The sequence below is a fragment of the Rhinolophus sinicus genome, linkage group LG12, assembly GCF_036562045.2.
Source record: "Rhinolophus sinicus isolate RSC01 linkage group LG12, ASM3656204v1, whole genome shotgun sequence".
NCBI classification, from domain to species: Eukaryota; Metazoa; Chordata; class Mammalia; order Chiroptera; family Rhinolophidae; genus Rhinolophus; species Rhinolophus sinicus.
Window position 1 is genome coordinate 31,118,347 of NC_133761.1, and position 27,515 is coordinate 31,145,861.

Sequence of the window (27,515 nt, forward strand, 5' to 3'; positions counted from 1 at the left end):
GAGACAATTTTACAGCAGAAAGGGATAAGTAGCAACAGTCTTAAGAATTCTGAAACTCAGTTGAGTAGAGCAGGTAGTCTTCTGAGTCTGTAGACTATAAGATTAGTAACCAGCTTTTCAGCCTTAAGGTATTCTTGCCTCTTGTTTTCAAAAGAGTATTTCAAACCACTGGAAAGTAGCACATATATGTTAGAAATGCCATGAGCATAAGGAGGAAAAGGAGACATACAACCTGGAACCAATCATAATAATCCATAGTGGTGATCTGAGAAAAACTGGAATATCTAAATCACCTACTCTTGTGCAAGGTCTACTGGCTAATTGACTAATTACCGATGAAGAAATAGGAAAAGAAAATGAAAAGCAGTCTTTTGAATAAATGCATTGCTTTGCCTTAAGTAGTTTTACAGATCTTTTCAAGAAAAAAAAAATCACTTGAACTTGTTTGCCTTCTCTTATCTTTTAAAAAATACCTTTGCTGAGGAATCTGCTAACCATTATGGCTTCTCCCAACATCCTTTCCTTTCTCTTCCTTCTCCCTTAGTATCTTTTTGCTACGTATGTTGCTCCTTCAGCCACCCTTGACATTGGACTCCAACAGGAAAAGAAAAAAGAAATTTATATGAAAATACAGCCACCTTTTGAAGACCTTTTTGACACAGCAGAAGAATATATTCTTCTCCTCCTACTTGAGCCCTGGACAAAGATGGTAAAGTCAGACCAAGCTGCTTACAGACAGGTAACGTGGCACTGATAAATTGTGTGTGAACCATTCAGATTTACTACAAAAGTGATGATAAGCAGTGTTGTTAAGTCACAAGAGAAAAACTGAAAAAGGTCTCACACAGGTGACGGATTCAGAGTTAAGATTTGGGCACACTCAAAATTGGGACAAGGCAAGTATTTATTAACTTTTTTTTTTTTTTTTTTTTTTTGCCAGTTTCCCTGTTGTCTCCTAACAAAAGATTTAAATCGATGTAATTTTTTGTTCTCTGTACAAATATGTCAGCAGAGCGAAATCTGAATTTTGATTTCCTGTGAATCAACAAAATATGCATGATAATATACTGGCTTTGTTCCTTCTTGCCATTTCTCAGCAGCAGCCTTAATTTTGATTAATGGAAAAAGCCCATTTAATTTTATGCTGGATGAGTTACAGTTAATATTACACCCATGGAAAACATAAACGTTTCATGTGTATTGTGGAAAGCACATGCTTTGACTTCAGTGCTGCTCATTTAAAGCACCCCCAGATGTTCATCAGGTCAGACTGCTTGATGGGATGAAAGTTGCAACACATCTTTTTTTATTCCAAAGGAGGTCATTTGAAGCCTCAGTGCTAAAATATTTTCCCTAGTCTTATGGATGGGTGGAGGAAATTTCTTTAAATATTTATTTTGAATCGCAAATTAAAACTATCTATGGGTATTTTTTATACTAAGCTAATGCATGGACCCTGTATATGAGGTCTTTTCAGGTGGGACTGCTATCTTTGTAGTGCTATTCTTTGTTCATATCTTCTCAACAACTTCTTAGTCACTTCTTCTACAGAAAGGATCGGTTAGATAATTAAGATAAAATTAATACCAAACTCCGTGGTTAGAGTTACCTGATTGGATTTTAACTAAAACAACCCTTATGGCTTACTAAATTCAACAACTAAAATAATTAAGTTTCCATTCCTGATTTCTCTTTGTCCGGAAAAATTAGCATTGCAACCTTTCTACCACAAAAATACACATATTACACTAGGAAAATTAGGATATCATATGAAATTAAAAACAAATTCTCTCTAGTAATTTTAAATATGATGTATGGTGTAGAAGAAAATGGACCTGAGGTATGATCCTGAGATGATATAAAAGATTTAGAATTATAACTAACTTCCCCAAACCAAAAAGTCTTGGCATTAGTAATGATTCTTACAAAAGTGCATGGGACAAACATACACTCTTTTTAATAAGAGGGAAAAAAACAAATTTCTCTTAATTCTAGAAATGTCCTTAAATTCAGCCCAGAGGACTTCTCTAAAAGTCCAACTGACTGAATTACATATGCATTCGTAGACTCTTTCTCAAAAAGGATAACCAAGGAGACTACCAAAACCAGCTACTAAATACAGAAAGTTCTCAGTCAGCCAAATTCATTTTTCCCTGACACAGAGAAATGGAGAATGATCTTGTTCTCCTGACTACATAAAACAGAGCACTACACACTCGAAGGCTGAGACCTACTATGAGGTTTAATTTGATGATTAACTCTCTTTTTTGCTACAGCTATAAAACCTTTGCTCACAGACTAATAAGAATGGAATCTGGTTAATCCTTGTTCTTCTGCGAATTATTTGGTCCTTAAAGCTAGGAGTGCCTGCCTTCATGACTATTACCCTATTATAATGAATAGAAACTTGAAATGTGACCCAACATGTTTGCATTGTTCGTTAGTTCACAAGGGGTGTCCAGAGAGGAGAAATGATTTTTGGTGGCACTATATATATATCATTACATAGAAATGATTGTATTGTTTTATCGCATGCATTCAAAATCTGACTTTGCTGTGGCTAATATTTTTTATTGGTCTTCCTGCTCTTGCCTCCAAATTAATTTACTTTATTGGCAAGTGTATTTGTTTTTATTTATTTATTTATTTATTTATTTTTATTTATTTTTATTTATTTATTTTGTATTTTTTTGTATTTGTTTTTTAGCCCACTGTTATTGGAAATTGTACAGTCTTTCCCCACTTTTTCATAATGCACATTCTATTGATATTGCAAGCTTTATTATTGTGTTATTAGGTGGAGCTGGTAGAAGAAACTCGACAGCTAGACTCCACATACTTCAGAAAGCTTCAGGCTTTACATAAAGAGACATCTTCCAAGAAACCTGAGGTAAGGCAATTCTCTACTTAGAAAAACAAACTTTTATCCTGGGAAGATTACCACTGTGTATATTGGCGGGGGTGTGGGGTGGGGAGTAGGAGATCATCCATTGAGGAGACCATATATTGATAAACTAGGGAATAGGCAGTTTCATTTTTCTGGGCTTCTTTGCCTAGTATGGAACATTTTATTGTGTTACATTTTATTGACACATTTAACAAATTCAAAAAAAAAAAAAAAAAAAGCAGATGAGGTTGTACAGGGAGCCAAGCTACTCATCTGCCTTAGCTAAGAACCTTCAAGCCAGATTATATTCCTTTGAATGTTATTGGTTATTTTCCGTATGGCAGCAACTGTGTTGTCAAGTCACAAAAGAGTTAAATTGAGTTTTCCAAACACAAAAGGAGTTGTTTTGTGTCAGCAGTATGCAAAACAATTTTAAAATATATGGAAAGAATTTGGGGAAGTCAGTAAAAAGACCATAGGATTAACTAGGATATGAAAGTTCTATTTTGATTTATAAATTTGAAACTTTTGGATTGGCTTAATAAACCATGATAGATCCATAAAGCAATAAAATTAAAGGTGTATCTACATAAAAATGAGTTTAGATTCATATTTATTGACATGGAAAATTCTCAGGACCTATTACATAAAGATGTAGGGAACAAAAACACTGGTATTGTATGATCTTATTTATATAAAATTATATGTGTATTTTTACAAGAGAGGTATCTGGAAAGATATTCACCAAAATGGTAAAGATAGTCAGCTCTGGGTGGTAAGGTTTCAGGTGATTTTTACTTTCTTCTTTGTACCTATCTGAAATTTTTTTTCTCTTACAATAAAGTTTTACAAAAACAGTCAAGTTATTCTTAAAATGTAACCGTCATGATAGTTGCCTCATTAACACAGAAGTTCTCTATTTGAGACACTACTAAGTAATATCTTAGAAAGGATACATAAAAATCTAAAAGGTAGCACATTATAAAGTTGTATTATAGACTTTATGAACTAAAATTTATAACACTCTGTATTATCCTTCTACCTATGAATAATTTATTTTGAAAATATTGGCAGTTTATCTCATGGTCTGATGTTTTTCAAAAACAAATAGGGAGATAAATTAATTATATAAGGTATTACAAATGGAAGGGTTTTTCAGAGAATAAGCCTCTCTAACTCTTCGCCCTGTAGGGTTTGTAAACTATCTGTAAAACATCAGTGGTCTTTAAAATACCCCCAAATTAACTTTTATATGAAGGAGATTATATTTAAATAATGTAATCTTTATTAGAAAAGCAACTTTCATTACTCTATAACTTTTGAAATTAAGTTGTATATAAAAGAATGTTTTATATTCATGATATATTATTAAGAAAAAGAACCAAGTTACAAAACCAAAAATAGTTATATAGTCCTGTCTTCATTTTTAATAAACTACATGTGTAAACAAAAAAGACTATACACACACACAGACACACACACACACACACACACACACACATACACACACCGGGGGTGCCAAAAAAATGTATACAAGTGGACACTTTGGTCAACATTGTTCAAGCAGTAGTTCGCCGTAGGCAGAAGTGTCTGGACGCTGATGGAAACCACTTTGAACACCTCTTGTAATTGCAGAAGTCATATGTGACTTGTATTCATCTTTTGTTATCGGTATATATTGAGTATTATGATTGTAATACAGTTTTCCTTTCTTAAAATGTGTATATATATTTTGGTACCTTCTGTATATATAAATGTTAATGATGGTTATCTCTGAATGGTAGTATGTTATGCTTTTTGTTTCCTTCTTTTCATTGCAAAAGACATTACTTCTATACTAACAAAAATCATAAAGTTAATATTTGATAAACAAATATATAATAAATGTTTACTAAATGTTCCTGAAAAGAAGGGAATGGAATGCAAAGGAACAGGAATGGAATGGGAAGGACTTTGATATGAGTTAGAGCCATTCTAGATTCTAGATTCTTTACCCAGTTCTACCATTGAATTGTTAAATGACATTGGCCTAATAGTTAATTTTTATCTCAGTTTCTCTATTTAAATTTGAAAAATAATGTGTTGTGTTTAAGAGATTTTTATGAAAAGTATTATTTCACTAGGACACTACTTGTGAAATTGGAACTGGTGGTTCACCACTGCCTGATGTCTCTAAACAAACAGAATACTGGAATAATGTTCCTGCAGAATATAAGCATTTTAATTTTAATGATCTGCTGAACAACAAACTGGAGTTTGAACATTTCCGTCAGTTTCTTGAGGCTCATTCTTCAAGGTAACGAACATAACCATTGTAAAATGCATTTGTCTCTTAAAACATTTTTTCTAAGTTACTTATTTTTTTAATCTACTTATTTTGATTCAACATATTATAACAGTGATTTGGTTCTAGAGTGTACCCATGTCGGTAAAAAGAGAATGAGCATAATTATCTGAAATCTACATGGTTAACTTTTTGTGGGGAGTGCATATTTGTAATAGCAACCTCCAAAATGTTATTTTAAGTGGTTAAACAATATTTGTTGATATATTTAGCATTGAATAAGTTAAAACACAAGTATATTTTTATTCTTTTCCCTTTCTGCTGGTTTTTTTCCTTTTGCATTTTTCTAGACAGGTGCTTCAATTACTATTTCTGAGTACTGACTCTTTTACATTTCACTAAGCTATTGAAATTAGCATCAGATTTTGTAATTTTTATCACAAATGAAACAGAGTTTTGCATAGAATCTTAGAACCTTATTACATATTTATCTAATATAAACTGAAGCATTGATCATTTTTTTCCAACAATTTTCTCTCAAGTTAGCAGAAACTAGTTAGATGTGGGAGCCAAATTTCACATACATAATTTCCCTTCTTCGTGATGAGGATTATTCTAAATTTAGCATGTGCCAAATAGACATGCAATACGTGGAAATGTTCCCATATCTGAAACTGATAGTACTACTCCATTCTTAATGGAAGAACTCTGAGACCCTACCAACAACAGTGATAGATTCTTTTCTGATCCCAGGACTCCTGGTGTTCATTCATATATTTAGCCAGGATGAGACACAATTTTATACTCACTAGTTCCACGATCTAATCAGTTGTGCTAACTAGTCAAGACAACACCTTTCTAAGTTCTGTCAAAATAACACCTTTGGTGTTTAGTAGAAGTGAGAGAAATAAATAAGGGTTGTGCTTTGTTTTTGTTTTCATTTTAGCATGGACCTTATGTGCTGGACAGACATTGAGCAGCTCCGAAGAATAACTCACGGAGATCGAAAGCAAAGGGAGGCAAAATCGATATATATTAAAAACAAATACCTAAATAAAAAATATTTCTTTGGACCCAACAGTCCAGCTTCTCTAAGTCAGCAGGACCAGGTATCAACACGCAAACATATTTTCTATATTGAAGTATGAAAACCAGTAATTTATTTCTTTTTGCCAACAATCTGAAAGTCATCTGTTTTCCTTTTGCTTTTATGACTTTATGTTAGACACTTTTGATATTTCATTTTTTTAGGTATTCACAAGTGTCTATAAATTAAATGTCTTTAAATTTCACTCAAGTATTACATATTAAAATGTGTTATTTTAAAAAGTAGTTTATAGAATAAAAAACTTTTATTCATCCACTCATCTATTCATTCAGCAAATATGAGCAACTGTGATATGCTCGACACGTTCTAGGTGTTCAGGATAAGTGGCGAACAAGGCAGACAAAGTCCTTTCAACAAGCAGGAAAAGAGCTATTAAGCTTTATCTTTGCCTCTCTTCTGTTCTTCTCTTAACTGATATTACTCCAAACATAACTGATCTTTGAAAAATCCTGTTTGCCATTGTATTGTCCCCCCAAAACTATTTTCATTGACCAAGAACATAGGTTTGGACATTTTGTTGGGCCAAAGTCATATGGCCTTAATCACAAGTTATTAATAACCATGGTTCATTATTTATAGCAAAATGTCAGATTGGGATTCAGCAGTGGGTTTGAGCGTTCACCTAATGCTTTGATCACATGAAATATGGCTCCATTTTTAATGCTTTTAAAAAGAGAATTAAGTGTTAATTTATTTAGTTTGAAGTTTGTAGTACAACATTGCTACCTAGAGATCAAATGCTAGCATTTGATTTTTTTATATTGGTAATTTAAATGGATGCATATTCTGATGGTATACATTTGTATAATACAAATCTCAGATTAATGCTAAATCAGTAAATTAAAGAAAAACTCAGAAGTGTTAGTAAGTCGGCCTACCAAATTAAAAAGCTAGATCTTTGGGGAGGGGAATGAGCAAAAGACCTTGAGAGTAAGAGGAAGCAGCAGTTGTAGAATTAAGCAACTTTGACAAAAATGCCTTGCCATTAGTTCCCTGAGATACAAATCAGGGATGTGTTAGCAAAAGAGGTCAGGTATCTCAATAAGCACAAGCATGAAATAAACACATGAAAAGCATTTGTTTTCTATTTGGCTTGTGCTACATTGCATGAGGTTTCATGGTATCTGATGCAACTGTGTGAACCGTCCATAATATAACATGCTGAGAATTTAAAATTCAGTGGAAAAAGTCACCCATTGCTATCACAGCAAATGGTTGTACTTACTACAAAGGTATTTTCCCAATGACCCTTCTCCCTCATCTTTGTCTTTACTTTTGTTTTTGTTTACTTATTTTATACTTAAGGATTTTGCATCATGTGATGTTTTATATAAATGATGCTATTTCTAATTTCAGGTGTGTGGCCAATTTGCTCTCTTTTTGAATTTAAAATGACATTTTTTGTCTTTTTTTCAAATTAAAGGTTATTGGCATGACAATCATTGGTAAAGTTACATAGATTTCAGGTGTACAATTCTGTATTACATCATCTATATATCACGTCTTGTGTTCACCACCCAGAGTCAATTCTCTTTCCATCACCATATATTTGATCCCCTTTACCCTTCTTTGTCTTTTTAAAAAGATTTTTATTAAAATGTAGTTAACATAATATTATATTAGTTTCAGGTGTACACAGTAGTTATTCAACATTTATATACCTAAAGAAGTGATCACCATGATAAGTCCAGCAACCATCTGACACCGTACCACACTATCACAATATTATTGACTATATTCCCTATGCTGTACATTACATCCCCATGACTTATTTGTTCAATTTGCTCTTTGATTAGCAAAGTGGTCTTAGCTCTTTTTCTTTTTTTATACAAAAACAGTATTATTGCTAATATTATTTGATTAATATTGAAGTATGGCTAAGAGGGTTTCTGTTTTGTTTTGATGTAAAACAGTATTATTAGTAGGATTTGCTTAATCTTATTAATCAAAGGAGAGCTAAGAAGAAGGTAATTTTTCCAATGAGCAGTACAGAAATTTCAAGTGGTACACGAAAGCAGATAGGAAAGGGAATGATTTATAGCAAGAAATAGCCATTAGTAGCTTGTTGAAGCCAATAATGCAGAAGCAAGATTTGGGCCACAAAGAAATTGTGTTTTATAAAATGTGCTACCTGTGCAAATCAGAGATTATTGTCTACAGAACCTGGCCTTTCTCTGCTTCCTGCTGCCTCTGTATTCTTCTTAGAAGTTGTTGGAGCAGCCCTACTTTGCTACCACTGCCATCATCCCACCATTGATAACCCAATATTTGTTGGCATTATACATGTTTATAATACCTGGATTAAGGTTGTCTCTTAACTAATGCCTCATTTTCGTCATACACAAAAGAAAATGATTTCTCAAACAAGTCAATTTGACTAGAATCACAGATTCATATATTAGAACTAGAAGAGAACTTAGAAAACTAATACACTAATGCCCTCATTTTACACTTGATACTGAGGCCATGAGGTGGGGGGGGGTGAGAAATGGCATTGATTGTGGTCTCACAGGATAAAAAGCCCATTCCTGTGTTCCTTGAACTATATCATAAGCAAAAATCATATATCCAAAACAACCGTTGCATAAACCACAATTCTCTGTTTGATGTTAGAGGAGTTATCTGTCTTTATTATATACAATATAGCAAGGAGATATTTTATAGAAAATGAAAATTGTGCCATCTGTCAGGTGCTCAGCAAATAGTTTGGGGGTGATTGAATAAATTAATGACTGTTAGTGTTTCTTTACCAAAACAGAAGTTTGTAGTTTCTGTGTCATTTTTATTTTCTTAGATAATGGATTTAAGTGGTGGCTGGGGGAAGAGTCTCCATGAGCAGCTTGATGCAGCTGTGCTAATTGAAATTCAGAAGCATGTCCTAAATAAGCTAGAAAATGTGTGGTTGCCATTGTTTCTTGCAAGTGAACAGTTTGCAGGACGTCAAAAGATAAAGGTACGTAAATTAGTACTATCGTCTTTGGATAACAGTTGACAGTACCTCTCAAGACATTAAATGTACATACATATTGACCCAGCCATTGTACTTCTGTGGCCTCACGGTTAAAAGTGTGGACTCAGACTTCCCAAGTTTTAATCTCAATACTGCCATATATTAATTGTATAACTTTAAGTCCCATAACCTTAGTTTTCTCATTTGAAAAAAATCGGGTTAATAAGACTAATTGCTCCATAAGATTGTTGTGAAGATTAAATAAAATTATGTATATTTAGTTTATTGGATGTGTGGCCCACAACAAACACTCAAATATTATCTATTAATATGTTTGCTATTTTTTATATTGTTATTATTAAGTTCTTACATAGATAGCCAAGGATGTACAAGGAAGAATAGTTAAATGAGTTATGATAATTCCATACTATGAAAAACTGCAGAGTTCCATATAAAATGAGATTATAAAAATGAGATTAAAATATAAATATAAATTTCTACAGGTACTGATATGAAGATGTTACTTGTTGAGTGAAACAATCAGAATGCAGAACAATATATAGAATATAATCTTATTATATATACTTTTATCTCTCTTTTTTCTTCCTTTCTTTTGTCTGTCATCTATCTATCTATCATCTATCTATCTATCTATCTATCTATCTATCTATCTATCTATCTATCTATCTATCTATCATCTTTATCTTTATGTTTATGTAAAAATACCTAAAAAGAGCTGCCTCCTGGGAATAGGCCTGGGGAGTAAGAAGGATTTTTACTTTTACTTTGTAAAGTGGGGTGGTTTTTTTTTCCCCTTTGTTTTGTTTTTATTTTATAAGAAGCATGTATTACTTTGATAATTTAAAATGTCATTATCACACCTAAAAACAGGCAAACTTGATCTTTACAAAAATAACATAAGGGGCAGAGAGCATGTAATGCTGGACTTGAGTATGCAAAGCACATTGGTAATGATGAGGAATAAACCTAAAAATCAGCCTTCTGTATTCATTTTATCAAACACTTTGAGGCTTACTTTCCTGGAAATATCCTTACTCTTGTGAGCACCTTAAGTAATGGAAAACACAGTACAGCTGGGAACATAGAATTTATAGTCTGGAGAAGAGCTGATTTGTCTTAGGCAAAAAGTTCATGGAAATAAGCTTTGGGACAACTCAAATTTCCTCATTTCTTTCTGCAGGTTAATTCCAACTCTCTATCCAAAACCAAGTGTATTTGGCTTACTAATATTATTTACCACATTTTTCTCACTATGTTTACCACAATGATTTTATTGTAACTTATGGCCATTTCCGGATTTAGCATTCTTTGGGTCGCCAACAACATAAACCAATTTTGGAAACCTTAAGCCAAAGACAAAAGAGAAGGGAGGGAATATATTATAAAATGGTGCTGGAGCATCTCACACACTTAGGGGAAGAGAGGACACCTAAGCTTTAGGTCTGGAGCTTAGCTCCATGTCCGGAGCCAGGACAGCTGTGGGAACCCAGCAAGAAGAATGTGCAGGTCTTTGCCCCAGCTTGTGGCTGTCAGAAAGACTCAGCTGCAGTGATTCTAGTGCCCATCTCTCTAGGTCAGCTTCTGGACCTATCTGCTATGGAAGAGATGTAGGGTCACATAGCACAGATTTGGCAGGAGTGGTTCCCAAGAAAGGAAAATTACTGTGAGTCAGTAGTAAGTTCAAGAAATATCTACTGTATTTCCTGCCTCTGTGAACTTTTCTACTCTTCTAAAATTAGTTGTGCCTAGAAAACAGCCAAAAATCTGGGAAGTCCTAAATATCTCTCCAGCTTCAGTTTCCATGTGACCCAAAGTGGAACTATTATCTACATTTGGGGAATACAGTCTGCTATTATTATCTCCAGTTTGCAGATGAGGAAACTGTTCAGGACAGAGAACTTGAGTGACTGGCCCACGGACCTTGGCAGGACTTAAGTCTGATCCTCTTTCTTCTGAACTGCCCTATTTCTTATCCATGCTGACTTTTGCCTCATTTTTAAAGCTATTAAATTAGTAAGTGATTTCAAAACTTTAGACATTCTAAATGACTGGAATAAAATAATTGGTTTTGCTTTTAGGTACAAATGAGAGACATAGCTGAAGAGCTCTTACTACAGAAACATGAAAGGAAAATTGGGGTCTGGAAGGCAAGTAATATTTGTTATATTCTTCCTCCTGTAAGTTCTACTCTCAAAGTATTATTTTTCTTCCTCCTCTTTAAAAAACAACAACTTTATGAGAGTTTATTTGAGCCAAACTGACAACATATGCCAAGGAGCAAGATCTCAAATGTTCCTTACCCCTCATTGTAGACTCTGCTTCCTAAGCCACCCACTGGCCACTGATACTTTTCTTAATTGGCTGATGGGATCTAGCAGGAAGTGTCATACTACCAGAGCTGCCTTGACCTGCTCAACCCTAGAAATGTCTGATTGGACTTTAAATATATATTATTTATTTTGCTTGTGATGGATTTATTGAGACAAACTGTTCCAGTATGTGGTAGTTTATTTATTACTAAGAGTGGATTACATGAAAAGAACAAGACGTTGCAGCAGAATCAGCAGGTTAAATGATTTTACATTATCCCTCTTTATTTAGAATTACATTTTAGCTTTAAAAGAATTAAGATAACTATTATTTTGGTGATTATTGAAACCACTATAATATGAAAACTTACTAAATATTGCCCATTATGCTTCTTAACAAGCATGATAAACACGGTCTTCTTTTGAGCCTACAAATTTATGTGTATTCATCCTTCTATAGGTCTTGATAGAATGTCAAACTAGACCCAGGTGACCCACTGCAAACTAACAAAGACAAAGTTTTATTTGACTGTTAGAGGAGTGTATGTATCTGCTAGGATCTTCTTTTTCTGTATTTTGCTCTTGAAAGGAAATAAACTGTTCTTATGTTTGTCTTTTCTTATATTTTTATTGAAACACTAAGTAGAATAGGCTTATATTTCGTATCATTGTGCATTACATATTATGTTATTTTCTGTTTAGTTAAATTATAGGTTTTAGTTAAATTACTAAGTTTTAGTATCTTAAGAAGCAGGTCTTAAAACATTATTTGCTGAGTGGGTTTTAAATAAACATCCCAGTCTAATACACAGTTGTTCCTATTTACAGGGCTATAATTTTAATATGGACCATATGGTGAGGGTCTTAACTTTTTGTCCAGTGAACACAACATGCGCCTCACTGAAATAGTGATAGACATCTACTCACTTTATTTGGGTTAAGGCAGCACCATTCTTCTAGACTGCCTGGAGTTGCCTACAATTTTCAGTTTCCAACTCAGACAGCATCCTCAAGGCCGTTCCCTATAAAGCTTTTACTCCTCTAGGCAGAATTAGTTACTCCTTCACATTCCCATAGCACTTTTTACATAACTCTCTTAAACACTCACATTGATGGTCACATATGATTTGTTTTAAGAAACTTATTTTATGCATTATCAGTAATGGATATTTATTATGTGTTTTGATTGATTGTTACTATAATTCCTAAGTTCATCTAAAACAATGCCTTTGCAATGATGCATGGTTGTAGGCTAAAATCAGATTTGGGGAACTTCAATAAAATTTATCTAGTAAAAAAATCGAATTACTAAATTTAATAAAATCTATTTCTTATGTTTTTTAAATCTGAGAGGCTAAAGGGGAATGAATATGTGATCCAAAATGGTCAAAGTAAAAAAAGTAGACATCTTACATTTCATAATTGTGAATATATAAAATAAATAATACCTGTAAGCATTACCAAAACACCATAGGTCCCTCAGGCTTTTTTGTTATATAAAGTGAGTCCTTAGTCAGAGGAAGTTTGTTATTTAAAATGATGTATTAATAATGTAGTTCTTATTGTTATTAATTATTAATAACAATTTTTATTTTTAATATAAATTACTAATAACAATTTTTAAGGTAACTCACCAACAAGCATAAGTTTTGCAGGATAGAATTATAGTGAAGCTCCAGCATATTTCCTATTTAAATTAATAGGATTAATTGGTAAAATTTTTCTAAAATTTTTGAAAAACTATCTTAAATGTTTAACTGCTTTTACTTTTTAAAAAGCAGGAGAATTATGTGTTAATGCATAATATATGTATCATGTATAACAAAATAAATAATAATAGAATAACAGTGCATATTATAACATTATTCTTTTGTTCTGTTTAAGCACAGAACTCATACTACACAGTAAAATGTAGTTTTTCACCATAGTCTCAAACTGTAATGATTGTTAACATTCTTAAACAATGTAGTCATATGTTCTAAATCATCCAATCATTTCTTTTTCTCTCTACCTCTTAAAAAAATGATGCCATAAAGAAATAAAGTCGACAAAGGGGGGAAAGTTGCCAGATTCTATTTATCTATGCCAAAAACTTCAACAGCCAAAAGTAAAGGAGATAGAAGTTGGTGATTTTTAGCCTAGGAAATGACTTTATTTACTTTTTAGAACACAACTAATTTTCTGTACTCTCTGGACAGCCTGTGGAGAGTAAGTGGATATCTTCATCTTGTGAAATCATTGCTTTCCGTAAAGCATTATTGAATCCAGTTACTGCAAGACAATTTCAACGGTTTGTGGCTCTAAAAGGAGATTTATTGGAAAATGGGGTGCTCTTTTGGCAAGAAGTACAAAAATATAAGGTATTGTATTGGGAGCCGGAGAAAAATCTTTTTTTTAGGAGGAAATGTGTTAACATATCAGATTATTTACTGTAACTTTATGGAGAAGATTTGAATAAGATATCCCAATTTTGCCATCTTCATGCTAATATGTAAATATTGATGTGTTTCTTTTTCTGTGTTAGGTATGTTTTTATTATTATACAATGAAGAGTAAGAGTGAGCCCTAAAAAGATAGCATATATTTTCAAGGTAGTCCCATATATTATGATCTAATGAGTACTTTCCTTACTTACAAATGTTTATACGCATTTTTCCCTGAAGATATCTATATTTAGTACTGTAACTGAGACCTCTTTTCAAGAATTCACAACTATCTTTACAGCAAGAGTAATCAAAGATAGTGGATTATAGATAAACAAACCAACAGACATGAGAGAGCCTTTTCTATTAGTTGTCTAGAAATACCTAAGAGCAGGCATTCAGCCTCTGCTTAAATACTCCCAGGGGTAGCAGGCTCATTTCCTTTCAAACAGCCTATTTTAAAGGGTAAAGGGGGAGTCAAATATATGATAATGGAAGGAGAACTGACTCTGGGTGGTTAGCACACAGTGTGATATATAGATGATGTATTATAGAATTGCACACTTGAAATCTATATAATTTACTAACCATTGTCACCCCAATAAAATTAATTTAAAAATATTTTGAGGGATTATGTCATAGAAATTGTGGCATGAGGTGAGCCTCTTGAAATCTTCCCTGGAATTTATAACAAATTGAGCAACTGTAATTCCACAAAGGACTCCTTGTGCAGCAGACAGGCAAGAGTAAGAGATGTACAACTGAAATCATCTAAAGGTGGGCAAATTGGGCGAGTGGGAAAGGGAAGCAGAAAGTGCAGACACGCTGGACACATGGGCTGTGCAGGCGGGCGCAGGACGCAGACCTAGCTCAGTGCTCCAAGCTCGCTGCATCCCGGAACTACCGCAGCTGTGGGAGAGGGAAGAACTCCGACTGCTAAGACTCCGCCTATGGCCCACAGTCCCGCCTGAGGGATCAACATATAACATGGCTGAACCCAACGCTCACAGCAGAGACCTCGAAGCAAAGACTGAGGGAAGAAGGGTGAAAACAGTGGTTTAAGTCCTTACTGCTGAGCAGAGGATGGAAGGCTTAGGCAAGGAGCCTAGCTTCCTTCTCCCCACCCTCCCAGAGATCTCCTCACTCCCACCTGCCCAGTACTAGAAGCGGAATGGTAGCAGTGTCAGATCAAAAGAACAGAGTATTTGCAGTTCTGAGAACTGCGGCCTGCAGCCATGGACTCGCAGCCCAACTAGTTCCGGTGAATGGGAGGGAGCCATGGGTGCATGACGGGCTGTGCTGGTGGTCGCCGCCATTGCTCATAGCCACCTCTCACAATCAAACCTGCCCCCCTCCCCACTCATCTGGGTGGATCCCTGTAGAGGTAAACAGAGCTGCTGAAACACACAGGCCCTGAATCTAGTGCAGGAAGTGCTTCAGAACTTCAGAAGCTCTCCACATCCCCCAGTGGAGGTGGTACCCTGAGACCCAGGCAACCTGCTCACAGAAGAGAAGCCCACCTTCCAGAGAATCCCCCCATTGTGTGAGAAGCCAGAAACAGTGCAGAGAAAATATAACTCTACAGTGTGAGAGAGCATTAGAGGCTGCAGTTGGAAAGAAAATAAAGCATTCTACCAACACCTACTAGAAAGCAAAGGAAAGACCTCTTCCTACCAACCTGTTACAGAACCCACTCCTGTAGATGCCTAGGAAGAGAAATAATAATTCACTAATTGCCATGAATAACCAAGGTAACAAGGCAGTTCAGAAAGAAAATGAAAAGTCTCCAGAAAATGACATAAAAACATGGAAATATGTGACTTAAATGACAGAATTCAAGATTGCAGTTCTTAAAAAACTCAACGAGATGCAAGAAAACACAGGCAGTTTAATGAACTCAGAAACAATCAAACAACAAAATGAATATTTTACCAAACAGAGAGAAATGAAAAAAAAAAGGAACCAAATAGAATTTCTGGAGATTAAGAACTCAGTAAAAGAAATGAAGAATGAAATACCCAGCTTAAGTAATAGAGCTGACCAGATGGAGGAAAGAATCAGTGACATTGAAGATAGAAATCTGGAAATGACACAAATCGAAAAAGAGAGAGGCTTGAGAGTTAAAAGAAATGAAAGAACTCTGCAAGAACTTTCTGACTCCATCAGAAAGAGCAATATAAGAACAATAGGCATACCAGAAGGAGAAGAAAGAGAGAAGGGATATATTCAATTTGTATATTCAAACAAATTGTCGATGAGAACTTCCCAACCTTGTGGACAGAACTGGATCCTCGAATCCAAGAAGCAAATAGAACACCTAATTACCTCAATCCCAACAGGCCTTCTCCAAGGCACATTGTATTGAAGCTGTCTAAAATCAACGACAAAGAAAGAATCCTCAAGGCAGCCAGGGAAAAGAAGACGGTAACCTACAAAGGAAAGCCCATTAGGTTATCATCAGATTTTTCAGCAGAAACTCTAAAGCCAGGAGGGAGTGGACTCAAATATTCAAACTATTGAAAGAATGAAATTATGAGCCAAGAATAATATATCCAGCAAAGGTATCCTTTAGATATGAAGGAGCTGAGGAAATTTTCTAACACATGATCTGCACTAAAAGAAATACTGAAGGAGGCTACTCGACCAGCATAAATAGGGATAATTTGTGACAACAAAAACATAAAAGGGGGAGAGTAAAGGTCTGAACCAGCATGAGTAAATGGAGAAAATAAGCATGCTGAAGAAAATGAAATATTCTATATATGAAACTTACTTTTACATAAACTTAATGGTAACCACTCAAAAAAAAAAATCCAGAACTGAAATATATAACACAATAAAAGAAGAAATGGAGGGAAAAATCATAGAATACCACCACACTGAAATAATAGATAGCAATAAAAAGGCAAAGGAACAATGGAGACACAGTCCTACCAGAAAACCAAAGATAGAATGATAGGAAATCCTTATATATCAATAATCACCCTAAATGTAAATGGACTGAACTCACCAATAAAAAGGCACAGAGTAGCAGATTGGACACTAATAAACAAAATCAGAACTGAACGATGAGGGTTGCTAGAGGGGCGGGGGGGGTGGGGATAAGGGGAAGGTGAGAGGTTTAGAAAATAGTCAGTAACCACAAGATGGTCATGGGGTTTTGAAAATTAATTTGGGGAACGTACAGAGGGATAGTGGATGGGGGGAGAGGGGTTCACACAGTGTGAGGGATATAAATGATAAACGTCTAAGTTTTGCTTTGTCTTGTGCACCTGAAACTAAAAAAAAAAAAAAAAAAAAGAACTGAACAAGGGGAAGTTACCATGGATACCACTGAAATACAAAGGATCATGCAAGAATACTACGAAGGACTAAATACCACCAAATTCAATAACCTAAAAGAAATCGACAAGTTCTTAGAAACATATAGTCTTCCTAGGCTAAATCATGAAGAATTGGAAAATCTAAACAGACTGATCACCACTAAGGAAATTGAATCAGTCATCCGAAACCTTCCCAAAAGCAAAAGTCCAAGACCAGACAGCTTCACTAGTGAATTCTACCAAACATTCAAAGAGGGTCTAATACCAGTCCTTCTCAAACTCTTCCAAAAAATTGAAGTAGAGACAATACTCCCTAACTCATTTTATAGTGCCAACATTACCCTGATACCAAAACCTGGTAAGGATAACACAAAAAAAGAAAATGACAGACCAATATCTCTGATGAATACAGATGCAAAAATCCTAAACAAAATTCTAGCAAATCGAATGCAGCAAAGCATTAAAAAGATTGTACATCAAGATCAAGTGGGGTTCACCCCAGGGGCATAAGGATAGTTCAACATCTATAAATCAATCAATATGATATACCACATAAACAAAGGACAGAATCATATGATTATATCAATAGATGCAGAAAAAGTGTTTGACAAGATACAACATCCATTTATGATTAAAACACTTAATAAAATATTTATAGAGGGAAATAACCTTAATATAATAAAGGGCATATATGACAAACCCTCAGCTAATCTCATAATTAATGGTGAAAAACTGAAGCCCTTTGCTCTACATTCAGGAACACAACAGGGCTGTCCTCTATCACCTCTGCTGTTCAACATAGTATTGGAAGTCCTCGCCAGAGCAATCAGGCAAGAGAAAGAAATAAAAGGCATCCAAATTGCGAATGAAGAACTTAAATTGTCACTCTTTGCAGATGACATGATGCTATATATAGAAAACCCTAAAGACTCCACCAAAAAGCTATTAGAAACAATAAATGAATACAGTTGTCAGCTACAAAATCAACATACAAAAGTCCATTACATTCCTATATACTTACAATGAAATCTCAGAAAAAGAAATTAAAAAAAAAATTCTTTTTACAATTGGAACAAAAAGAATAAAATACCTAGGAATAAACTTAACCAAGGATGTGAAAGACCTAGATACTGAAAACTATAAGACATTTTTAAAAGAAATTGAAGAAGACACAAAGAAATGGAAAGACATTCCATGTTCATGGATTGGAAGAATCAACATAGTTAAAATGGGGCCATATTACCCAAAGCAATATACAGATTTAATGCAATCCCCATCAAAATCCCAATGACATTTTTGAAAGAAATAGAACTAAAAATCATCAGATTTGTATGGGACCACAAAAGACCCCAAATAGCCAAAACAATACTAGAAAAAAGAACAATGCTGGAGGTATCACACTCCCTGACTTTAGCTTGTACTACAGGGTAACAATAATCAAAACAGTATGGTATTGGCAGAAAAAACAGACACACAGACCAATGGAATAGAATTGAGAACCCAGAAATAAACCCACATCAATATGGATAGATAATTTTTGACAAAGAAGCAAAAAAGCATACAATGGAGAAAAGACAGCCTCTTCAATAAATGGTGCTGGGAGAACTGGACAGCCATGTGCAAAAGAATGAGACTAGACTGCTATCTGTCACCATGTACCCAGTTAACTCAAAATGAATCAAAGACCTAAATGTAAGACCTGAAACAATAAACTGCATAGAAGAAAACATAGGTACTAAACTTATGGACCTTGGATTCAAAAAGCATTTTATGAATTTGATTTCAAAGGCAAGGGAAGTAAAAGCTAAAATAAATGAATGGGACTATATCAAATTAAAAAGCTTCTGCACAGCAAAAGAAACCATCGACAAAATAAAGAGGCAACCAACTGAATGGGAGAAGATTTTTGCTAACAACGCCTCCGATAAGGGGCTAATATCCAAAATATATAAGGAACTCATACAGCTCAACAACAACAAAAAAACCCCACAAACAATCCAATTGAAAAATGGGCAGAGGACATGAAGAGACATTTCTCCAAAGAGGACATGCAAATGGCCAATAGACATATGAAAAAATGCTCAACATCACTAATCAGAGAAATGCAAATAAAAACCACAATGAGATATCACCTCACGCGAGTTGAATGGCTGTCATCAACAAGACAAATAGTAATAAGTGTTGGAGAGGCTGTGGAGAAAAAGGAACCCTCATACACTGTTGGTGGGAATGTAGATTAGTGCAGCCACTATGGAAGGCAGTGTGGAGGTTCCTCAAAAAATTAAGAATAGAATTACCCTATGACTCAGCAATCCCTCTCCTGGGATATCTACCCAAAAAATCTGAAAACATTTATCCATAAAGACATATGTGCTCCAATATTCATTGCAGCTTTACTTATGGTGGTCAAGACAAGGAAACAACCAAAGTGTCCTTCGATACATGAATGGATAAAGAAGTTGTGGTATATATACACAATGAAATGCTATTCTGCCATAAGAAAAGATGAAATAGTACCATATGCGACAACATGGATGGATCTTGAGATTATAATGTTAAGCGAAATAAATCAGACAGAAAAAGTAGAGAACCATATGATTTCACTGATATGTGGTATATAAAACTGAAAATAACAAAAGTACAAGACAAACAAATGAAGAAACAAAAACTCATAGACACAGACAATAGTGTAGTGGTTACCAGAGGGTAAGGGGGGAGGGGTGGTGGTAGATGAGGGTAAAGGGGATCAAATCTATGGTGATGGGAGGAGTACTGACTCTGGGTGGTGAACACACAATGTGATATATAGATGATGTATTGACAGAATTGTACACCTGAAATCTATGTAACTACTAACAATTGTCACCCAAATAAACTTTAATTAAAAAATATTTTGAGATAAGTTTTTCAAAATATGTCACAAGGTAAGTAATATTAAAATAATTTTTGAGAATTAGAAAGGAGATGGAGTCTGTTTTCCAACATAGGCAATTATTATGAGTGGTTAGAATTATCTTTATGCTAATATGAATATGCGTAAGCCCAACCCTGCTAAGACAAGGCCTAATGAGATGACTTGCAAAATAAGTGTTTAAAAACCACAGACTCACACACAGTCATTCCTTAGTTTTGTGACTGTTTCTTCTTCAAGGCTGCCCTTGGTCTTCAGTTAAATATCTCTTCTGCGTCATAGGATGGAGGACATATAATACTAGGTAGCTATGAAAATTCATACTATAGGAGTGAATTTGTTCATTCAGTGAGTATTTGTCATTGTCTAATGTGTCAGCCATTATGCTAGATTGTAGGAATAAAAAGGTGAATACAACACATTGCCCTCCCTCAGGGAGGGAGACATCCATGAAAATAAATAATATTGATTATGATCTGTGTTCTAAGTAGGTATTCCCACAGAGGAGGGAATGATGCAGTGAGGGTGGTAGGTCAGGGAAGTGTCAACAGAAGGGGTGAGGGAGTTTGCCAGGTGGAAAGCATTCTACCATGAAAAATCTTACTGAGCTCACTTTTATGTGGCTTACTCTTATTTAGTGTTTACTATCTGCCAGATATTGTCTTAATGCTTTTCATGTGTTAAGTAATTTTTTCTTGTTAAGAATCCTATGAGGCCAAAGTTGTTGTTCTCACTGTTTTATAGACGAAAAAGCTAAGGCACAGAAAAGTTCAAAACTCCTGACATCATACAGATAATTTAGTGGTAGAGCTGGGATTTAAACCAAAGCATTCTGTTTCTAAAACTAGTGCCCTTAACCAGTAATGATTGTGGTAATATGCAAAGAGATGGCTGCAGTGATCTTAATCAAACATAGTTCTCAATTGTGAAGAATTGGAAAGAACCTAGATATTCAACAATAGAATATACAATAGCTATACAACAGCTATACAATAGAATACTCTGCAGCCTTTAAAAATTATACTGTAGGACAATAATCAACGATGAGAAAGATATTCATCTTACTGATAGTTTAAACCTAGCTACTAAAAAACAGTATGATTTAATCTAAAGTCTGTGTGTGTGTGTGTGTGTGTGTGTGTGTGTGTGTGTGGTGTGTCCACAGAGAAAAGAATGGGAGGATATATTCATCCAACAAATACTTATTGAGCACCTACCAAGAGTGAGGCTAAATCCTGACGATAACAGCTGTAATTAAAAGTCTTCCCTGTTACAAAAGCCAGGAGGTGGGCTCTTTCCCTGCATCCCACAGCTAATCTCTCCCTCCGAGGGGGCAGCCAGTTGGGCCCTAGGTTGGACAAAGGACACAAACTCCATACCTGAGCCCCCTCCCCCCCCCTTCCAATCCTACCTCCACCCTTCCAGAGATTTAAACGGGCCCCTGAATTGAGGAATAGTGTCAGATTACAGAGGAGCCTTAGTGCTCAGGATCTGGGAAGACCCAGCTTGCAACTCTGACCCAGGGAAGAGGCTGGGAAGAGTGTGATTTTTGGAGAAGAGACTCCTTCACCCCCAGCCACCACCTTTTCTGGCCTGCCTAGGGCAGGACAATTACAACTGTGGAGGCACTCCCAGGGATCAGCAGTAGGCGGCAGACACAGCTCTGGGCTTTCAGCAGCTCAGAAATCTCCCGCCCGCCACACACACACACACACACACACACACACACACACACACACACACAGAAAAGAAGTGCCCTAAGACTCAGGAGAACTGGACACAGGGCTGGTGGTTGTAGAACCCACCATCCAAAACCCTCAGCCCCAAGCATTTAAATCTGTAGTCCCAACATCACTCTGGGCACCAGGTGACCGGCTCTGCCTGCACAATACACAGAGGACTCTTTGGTACAGCAGAGGACAACCTGGAGATTATTTGGTGGGCTTAAGCCAAGACTGGCACTGCTTTTTTGTTTTTTCTTTTTCTTTTTCCTTGTTTTATTTTGTCTTTATATCTTTGATATCTTTGCCTGTGTTGAGTGTGGGTTGTTGATTGTTTTTACATGTGAACGTCTTTGATTTTTTCTTTGTTGTTGTTGTGCTTGGTGATTTGCTTTGTTCTGAAATTGCCCCACCAGGGCCCTGCTTAAGAGGCACAAGACCTACACACCCAGAGGCCAACTCCAGACTAAACCAGAGTACTACCGGGTTTGACACATCCAGAGGGAATTCTCTACAGGCACAAGAGCCCATAGAGGACAAACCACATTTAAGTGGTCAACCCTCATGCAGAAGAACACCCTGCTGTGGGCAGAGCCAAGTCTCACAACTAGTCAGCCTGGGAGTTAACCCCACCTACTCACAAGTGAAAAGCAATTAAAGATCTTCTTTAACAGGACAACATACACAACACAAGAGTCAACTTTGGAGCACACGCAGAGGAGAAGAACAAAGTAGTGCAAGTCAAATATAAAGGACACATACTACATAAGATAACCCAGCAAGAACTAAGAAATCTAGGGGATCTACCTAATACATCGAAGCAAACACAGAGAGTCAGCCAGAATGGGGAAACAAAGAAAAATGTCCCAAATAAAAGTACAGAAGAAACCTCCAGAAATGGAACCAAATGAAACAGAGGTAACCAACCTATCAGAGATAGAGTTCAGAACACTGATGATAAGAAGGTTTAAAGAGCTTAGAGACGACATAAAGAAGGATAGAGAAATCATACTGAACAACCAGTTAGAACTAAAGAACACAATTACTGAAATAAAGAACTCACTTGAAGGAATTAACAGCAGGTTAGATGAAGCAGAGGATCGAATCAGCGACTTAGAAGACAAGTTAGCAGAGATCACCCAAACAGAACAACAGAAAGAAAAAAGAATAAAAAACAATGAAGATGGTTTAAGAGACCTATGGGATAACATCAAGCGCAACAACATGCGCATCATAGGAATACCAGAAGGTGAAGAGAGGAAGCAAGGGATTGAGAACATATTTGAAGTAATAATGTCTGAAAATTTCCCTAACCTGATGAAGGAAACCAACATACAAGCCCAGGAAGTGCAGAGAGTTCCAACCAGGATAAACCCAAACAGGTCCACACCGAGACACATTTTAGTTAAAATGGCAAAAGTTAAAGACAAAGAGAGAATCCTAAAAGCAGCAAGAGAAAGACAGAGGGTTACATACAAGGGGACTCCCATAAGACTATCAAATGACTTTTCTACTGAAACGTTGAAGGCCAGGAGGGAGTGGCAGGAGATACTCAAAGTGATGGAAAACAAAGGCCTACAACCTAGATTGCTTTATCCAGCAAGGCTATCATTTAAAGTTGATGGAGAGATAAAGAGCTTCTCAGAAAAGAATAAGCTAAAGGAATTTATTACCACCAAACCAGCATTGCAAGAAATACTAAAAGGACTTCTGTAAATAGAAGAAAGATGAAAACAATCTAACTACAAATTTTAAAATGGCAATAACTATGTACCTATCAATAATCACTTTAAATGTAAATGGATTAAATGCTCCAATCAAGAGACATAGGGTGGCTGAGTGGATAAGAAAGCAAGACCCTTGTATATGCTGTATACAAGAGACTCACCTCAGATCAAAAGACACACACAGGCTGAAAGTGAAGGGTTGGAGTAAGATATTTCATGCAAATGGAAATGAGAAAAAGCTGACATTGCAATACTTACATGTGACAAAATAGACTTTAAAATGAAGAACATATTAAAAGACAAAGATGGACACTATATAATAATAAAGGGATCGATCTGACAAGAGGACATAACATCTATGCACCCAACATAGGAGCACCTAAATACATAAAACAGATATTGACTGACATAAAGACAGAGCTCAACAGTAACACTATCATAGTAGGGGACTTCAACACACCTCTGACAACAAGGGACAGGTCTTCCAGACAGAAAATCAATATGGAAACAACAGCCTTAAATGATACATTGGACCACTTGGATTTAATCGATATTTTCAGAGCATTTCACCCCAAAGCTGCAGAATACACGTTCTTCTCAAGCGCACATGGAACATTTTCCAAGATAGACCATATGTTAGGCCACAAAACAAGTCTTGATAAATTTAAGAAAATTGAAATCATACCAATTGTCTTCTCTGACCACAGTGCTATGAAATTAGAAATGAACTACAGGAAAAAAACTGGAAGACACACCAATTCATGGAGGCTGAATAACATGTTACTAAATAATGAATGGGTCAACCGGGAGATCAAGGAAGAAATCAAAAGCTATCTCGAGAGAAACGAAAATGAAAACACCATGATCCAAAATCTATGGGATACCACGAAAGCAGTCCTAAGAGGGAAATTCATAGCATTGCAGGCCTACCTAAAGAAACAAGAAAAATCACTAATCAACAGTTTATCTTCACACTTAAGGGATCTGGAAAAAGAAGAGCAAAATAAGCCCAAAGGGAGTACAAGGAAGGAGATAATAAAGATCAGAGTGGAAATAAATGAAATAGAAACCAGAAAAACCATACAAAAGATCAATGAATCCAAGAATTGGTTCTTAGAGAAGATAAACAAAATCGACAAACCTTTATTAGCCAGACTCACTAAAAAAAAGAGAGCGAAGACCCAAATTAATAAAATCAGAAATGAAACATAAGTGACAACAGACACTGCAGAAATTAAAAAACTTTAAGAAATTAGTATGAGCAACTATATGCCAACAAATTTGACAATCTGGAAGAAATGGACAATTTTCTAGAGGCATACAACCTTCCAAGGCTAACTCGAGAAGAAACAGAAAACCTGAATAGACTAATTACCAGCAGGGAAATTGAATCAGTAATCAACAATCTCCCAACAAACAAAAGCCCTGGACCAGATGGCTTTACAGGTGAATTTTACAAAACGTTCAAAAAAGAATTATCACCTATTCTCCTAAGCTCTTCCAAAAAATCAAGAAGGAGGGAAGGCTCCCAAACACTTTTTACGAAGCCACTATCACCCTGATCCCAAAATCAGACAAAGACACCACAAAAAAGAAAACTACAGGCCTATATCTCTAATGAACATAGATGCAAAAATCCTCAACAAAATATTAGTGAACAGAATTCAACAATACATTAAAAAGATCATACACCATGATCAAGTGGGATTCATCCCTGGTATGCAAGGGTGGTTCAACATCCGCAAATCAATTAATGTGATACACCACATTAACAAAATGAAAAAAAATCACATGATCATATCAATAGATGCAGAAAAAGCATTTGATAAAAATCCAGAAGCCATTTATGGTAAAACCCTTAAGAAAGTGGGAATAGAGGGATCATATCTCAACATAATAAAGGCCATATATGATAAACCCACAGCTAACATCATACTCAATGGGGAAAAACTCAAACCATTCCCCTTAAGATCGGGAACAAGGCAAGGTTGCCCACTATCTCCACTTCTATTCAACAGCCACAGCAATCAGACAAGAAAAAGAAATAAAAGGCATCCAAATCAGTAAGGAGGAAGTAAAATTGTCATTATATGCAGATGACATGATACTATATATAGAGAACCCTAAAGACTCCACCAAGAAACTATTAGAGCTGATAGATGAATTTAGTAAAGTAGCAGGATACAAAATTAATATTCAGAAATCAGTTGCATTTGTGTATACCAATAATAAAACATCAGAAGGAGAAATTAAAAAAAACAATCCCGTTTACAATTGCTTCAAAGACTATAAAATACCTAGGAATAAATTTAACCAAAGAAGTAAAAGGTCTGTACTCAGAAAATTATAAGACACTGAAGAAAGAAATGAAAGAAGATACAAATAGATGGAATAATATAGTTAAAATATCCATACTGCCTAAGGCAATATACATATTCAACGCAATTCCTATCAAACTACCAACGACGTTTTTCACAGAAATACAAAATATAATCCTAAAATTTGTATGGGACCATAAGAGACCCCAGATAGCCTCAGCAATCTTGAGAAATAAGAACAAAGTGGGAGGTATAACGATACCTGACATCAAATTATACTACAAGTCACAGTAATCAAAACAGCATGGTACTGGCAGAATAACAGACACATAGATCAATGTAACAGAATAGAGAGCCCAGAAATAAATCCATGCCTATATGGCCATTTAATCTACGACAATGGAAGCAAGAATGTATGGTGGGGTAAAGACAGTCTATTCAATAAATGATTCTGGGAAACCTGGACAGACACATGCAAAAAAATGAAGCCGGACCACCTCCTTACACCATATACAAAAATAAATTCAAAATGGCTTAAAGACTTAAATGTTAGATCTGAAACCATAAAATTCCTAGAAGAAAATATAGGAAGAAACTTCACAGACATTACCCGGAGTAAGATTTTTATTGATATATCCCCTGGGGCAAGGGAAGTAAGAGAAAAAACAAACATGTGGGATTACATCAAACTACAAATTTTTCACAGCAAAGGAAACCATTAATAAAACAAAAAGGGATCCTACTGAATGGGAAAAGATATTTGCCAATGATATATCTGATAAGGGGTTAATATCACAAATTTATAAAAAACTCACTCAACTCAACTCCAAAAAAGCAACCCAATTAAAAAATGGGCAGAGGACATGAAGATACGTTTTTCTAAAAAGCACATACAGATGGCAAATAGACATATGAAAAAATGCTCAACCTCACTAACCATCAGAGATATGCAAATAAAAACCACAATGAGATACCACCTCACTCCAGTCAAAATGGCTATCATCAATAAATCAACAAACAACAAGTGCTGGCGCAGATGTGGAGAAAAGGGAACCCTTGTGCACTGTTGGTAGGATTGCAGGTTGGTGCAGCCACTATGGAAAGCAGTATGGAGGTATCTCAAAAATCTGAAAATGGGACTACCTTATGATCCAGCAATTCCACTCCTAGGTATCTATCCGGAGAAATCCAAAACTCTAATTCAAAAAACTTTATGCAGTTCTATGTTTACTGCAGCACTATACACAATAGCCAAGACATGGAAACAACCGAAATGCCCATCGGTAGATGACTGGATTAAGAATGGTGGTACATTTATACAATGGAGTATTATGCAGCCATAAAGAAGAAAGAAATGTTACCATTTGCAACAACATGGATGGACCTAGAGAACATTATGTTAAGTGAAGTAAGTCAGACAGAGAAAGACAAATACCATATGATCTCACTTATATGTGGAATCTAAAGAAAAGGATAAGTGAATGAACTGATCAGAAACAGTTTTGGAGACATAGAGGAAAAACTGAGGGTTGC

General features: G+C 35.5%; 1 protein-coding gene across 1 annotated transcript in view; it reads left to right on the forward strand.

Annotated features, from left to right (window-relative positions):
• Positions 1 to 27,515, forward strand: part of RGS22 (regulator of G protein signaling 22) — a 173,260-nt gene that overhangs the window by 123,562 nt on the left and 22,183 nt on the right. Inside the window, exons 15-21 of the mRNA XM_074316672.1 lie at positions 545 to 739; positions 2,798 to 2,890; positions 5,011 to 5,183; positions 6,118 to 6,280; positions 9,074 to 9,232; positions 11,329 to 11,397; positions 13,758 to 13,919. Coding sequence (XP_074172773.1) covers positions 545 to 739; positions 2,798 to 2,890; positions 5,011 to 5,183; positions 6,118 to 6,280; positions 9,074 to 9,232; positions 11,329 to 11,397; positions 13,758 to 13,919 — 1,014 coding nt within the window. The remainder of the gene's footprint in view (positions 1 to 544; positions 740 to 2,797; positions 2,891 to 5,010; positions 5,184 to 6,117; positions 6,281 to 9,073; positions 9,233 to 11,328; positions 11,398 to 13,757; positions 13,920 to 27,515) is intronic.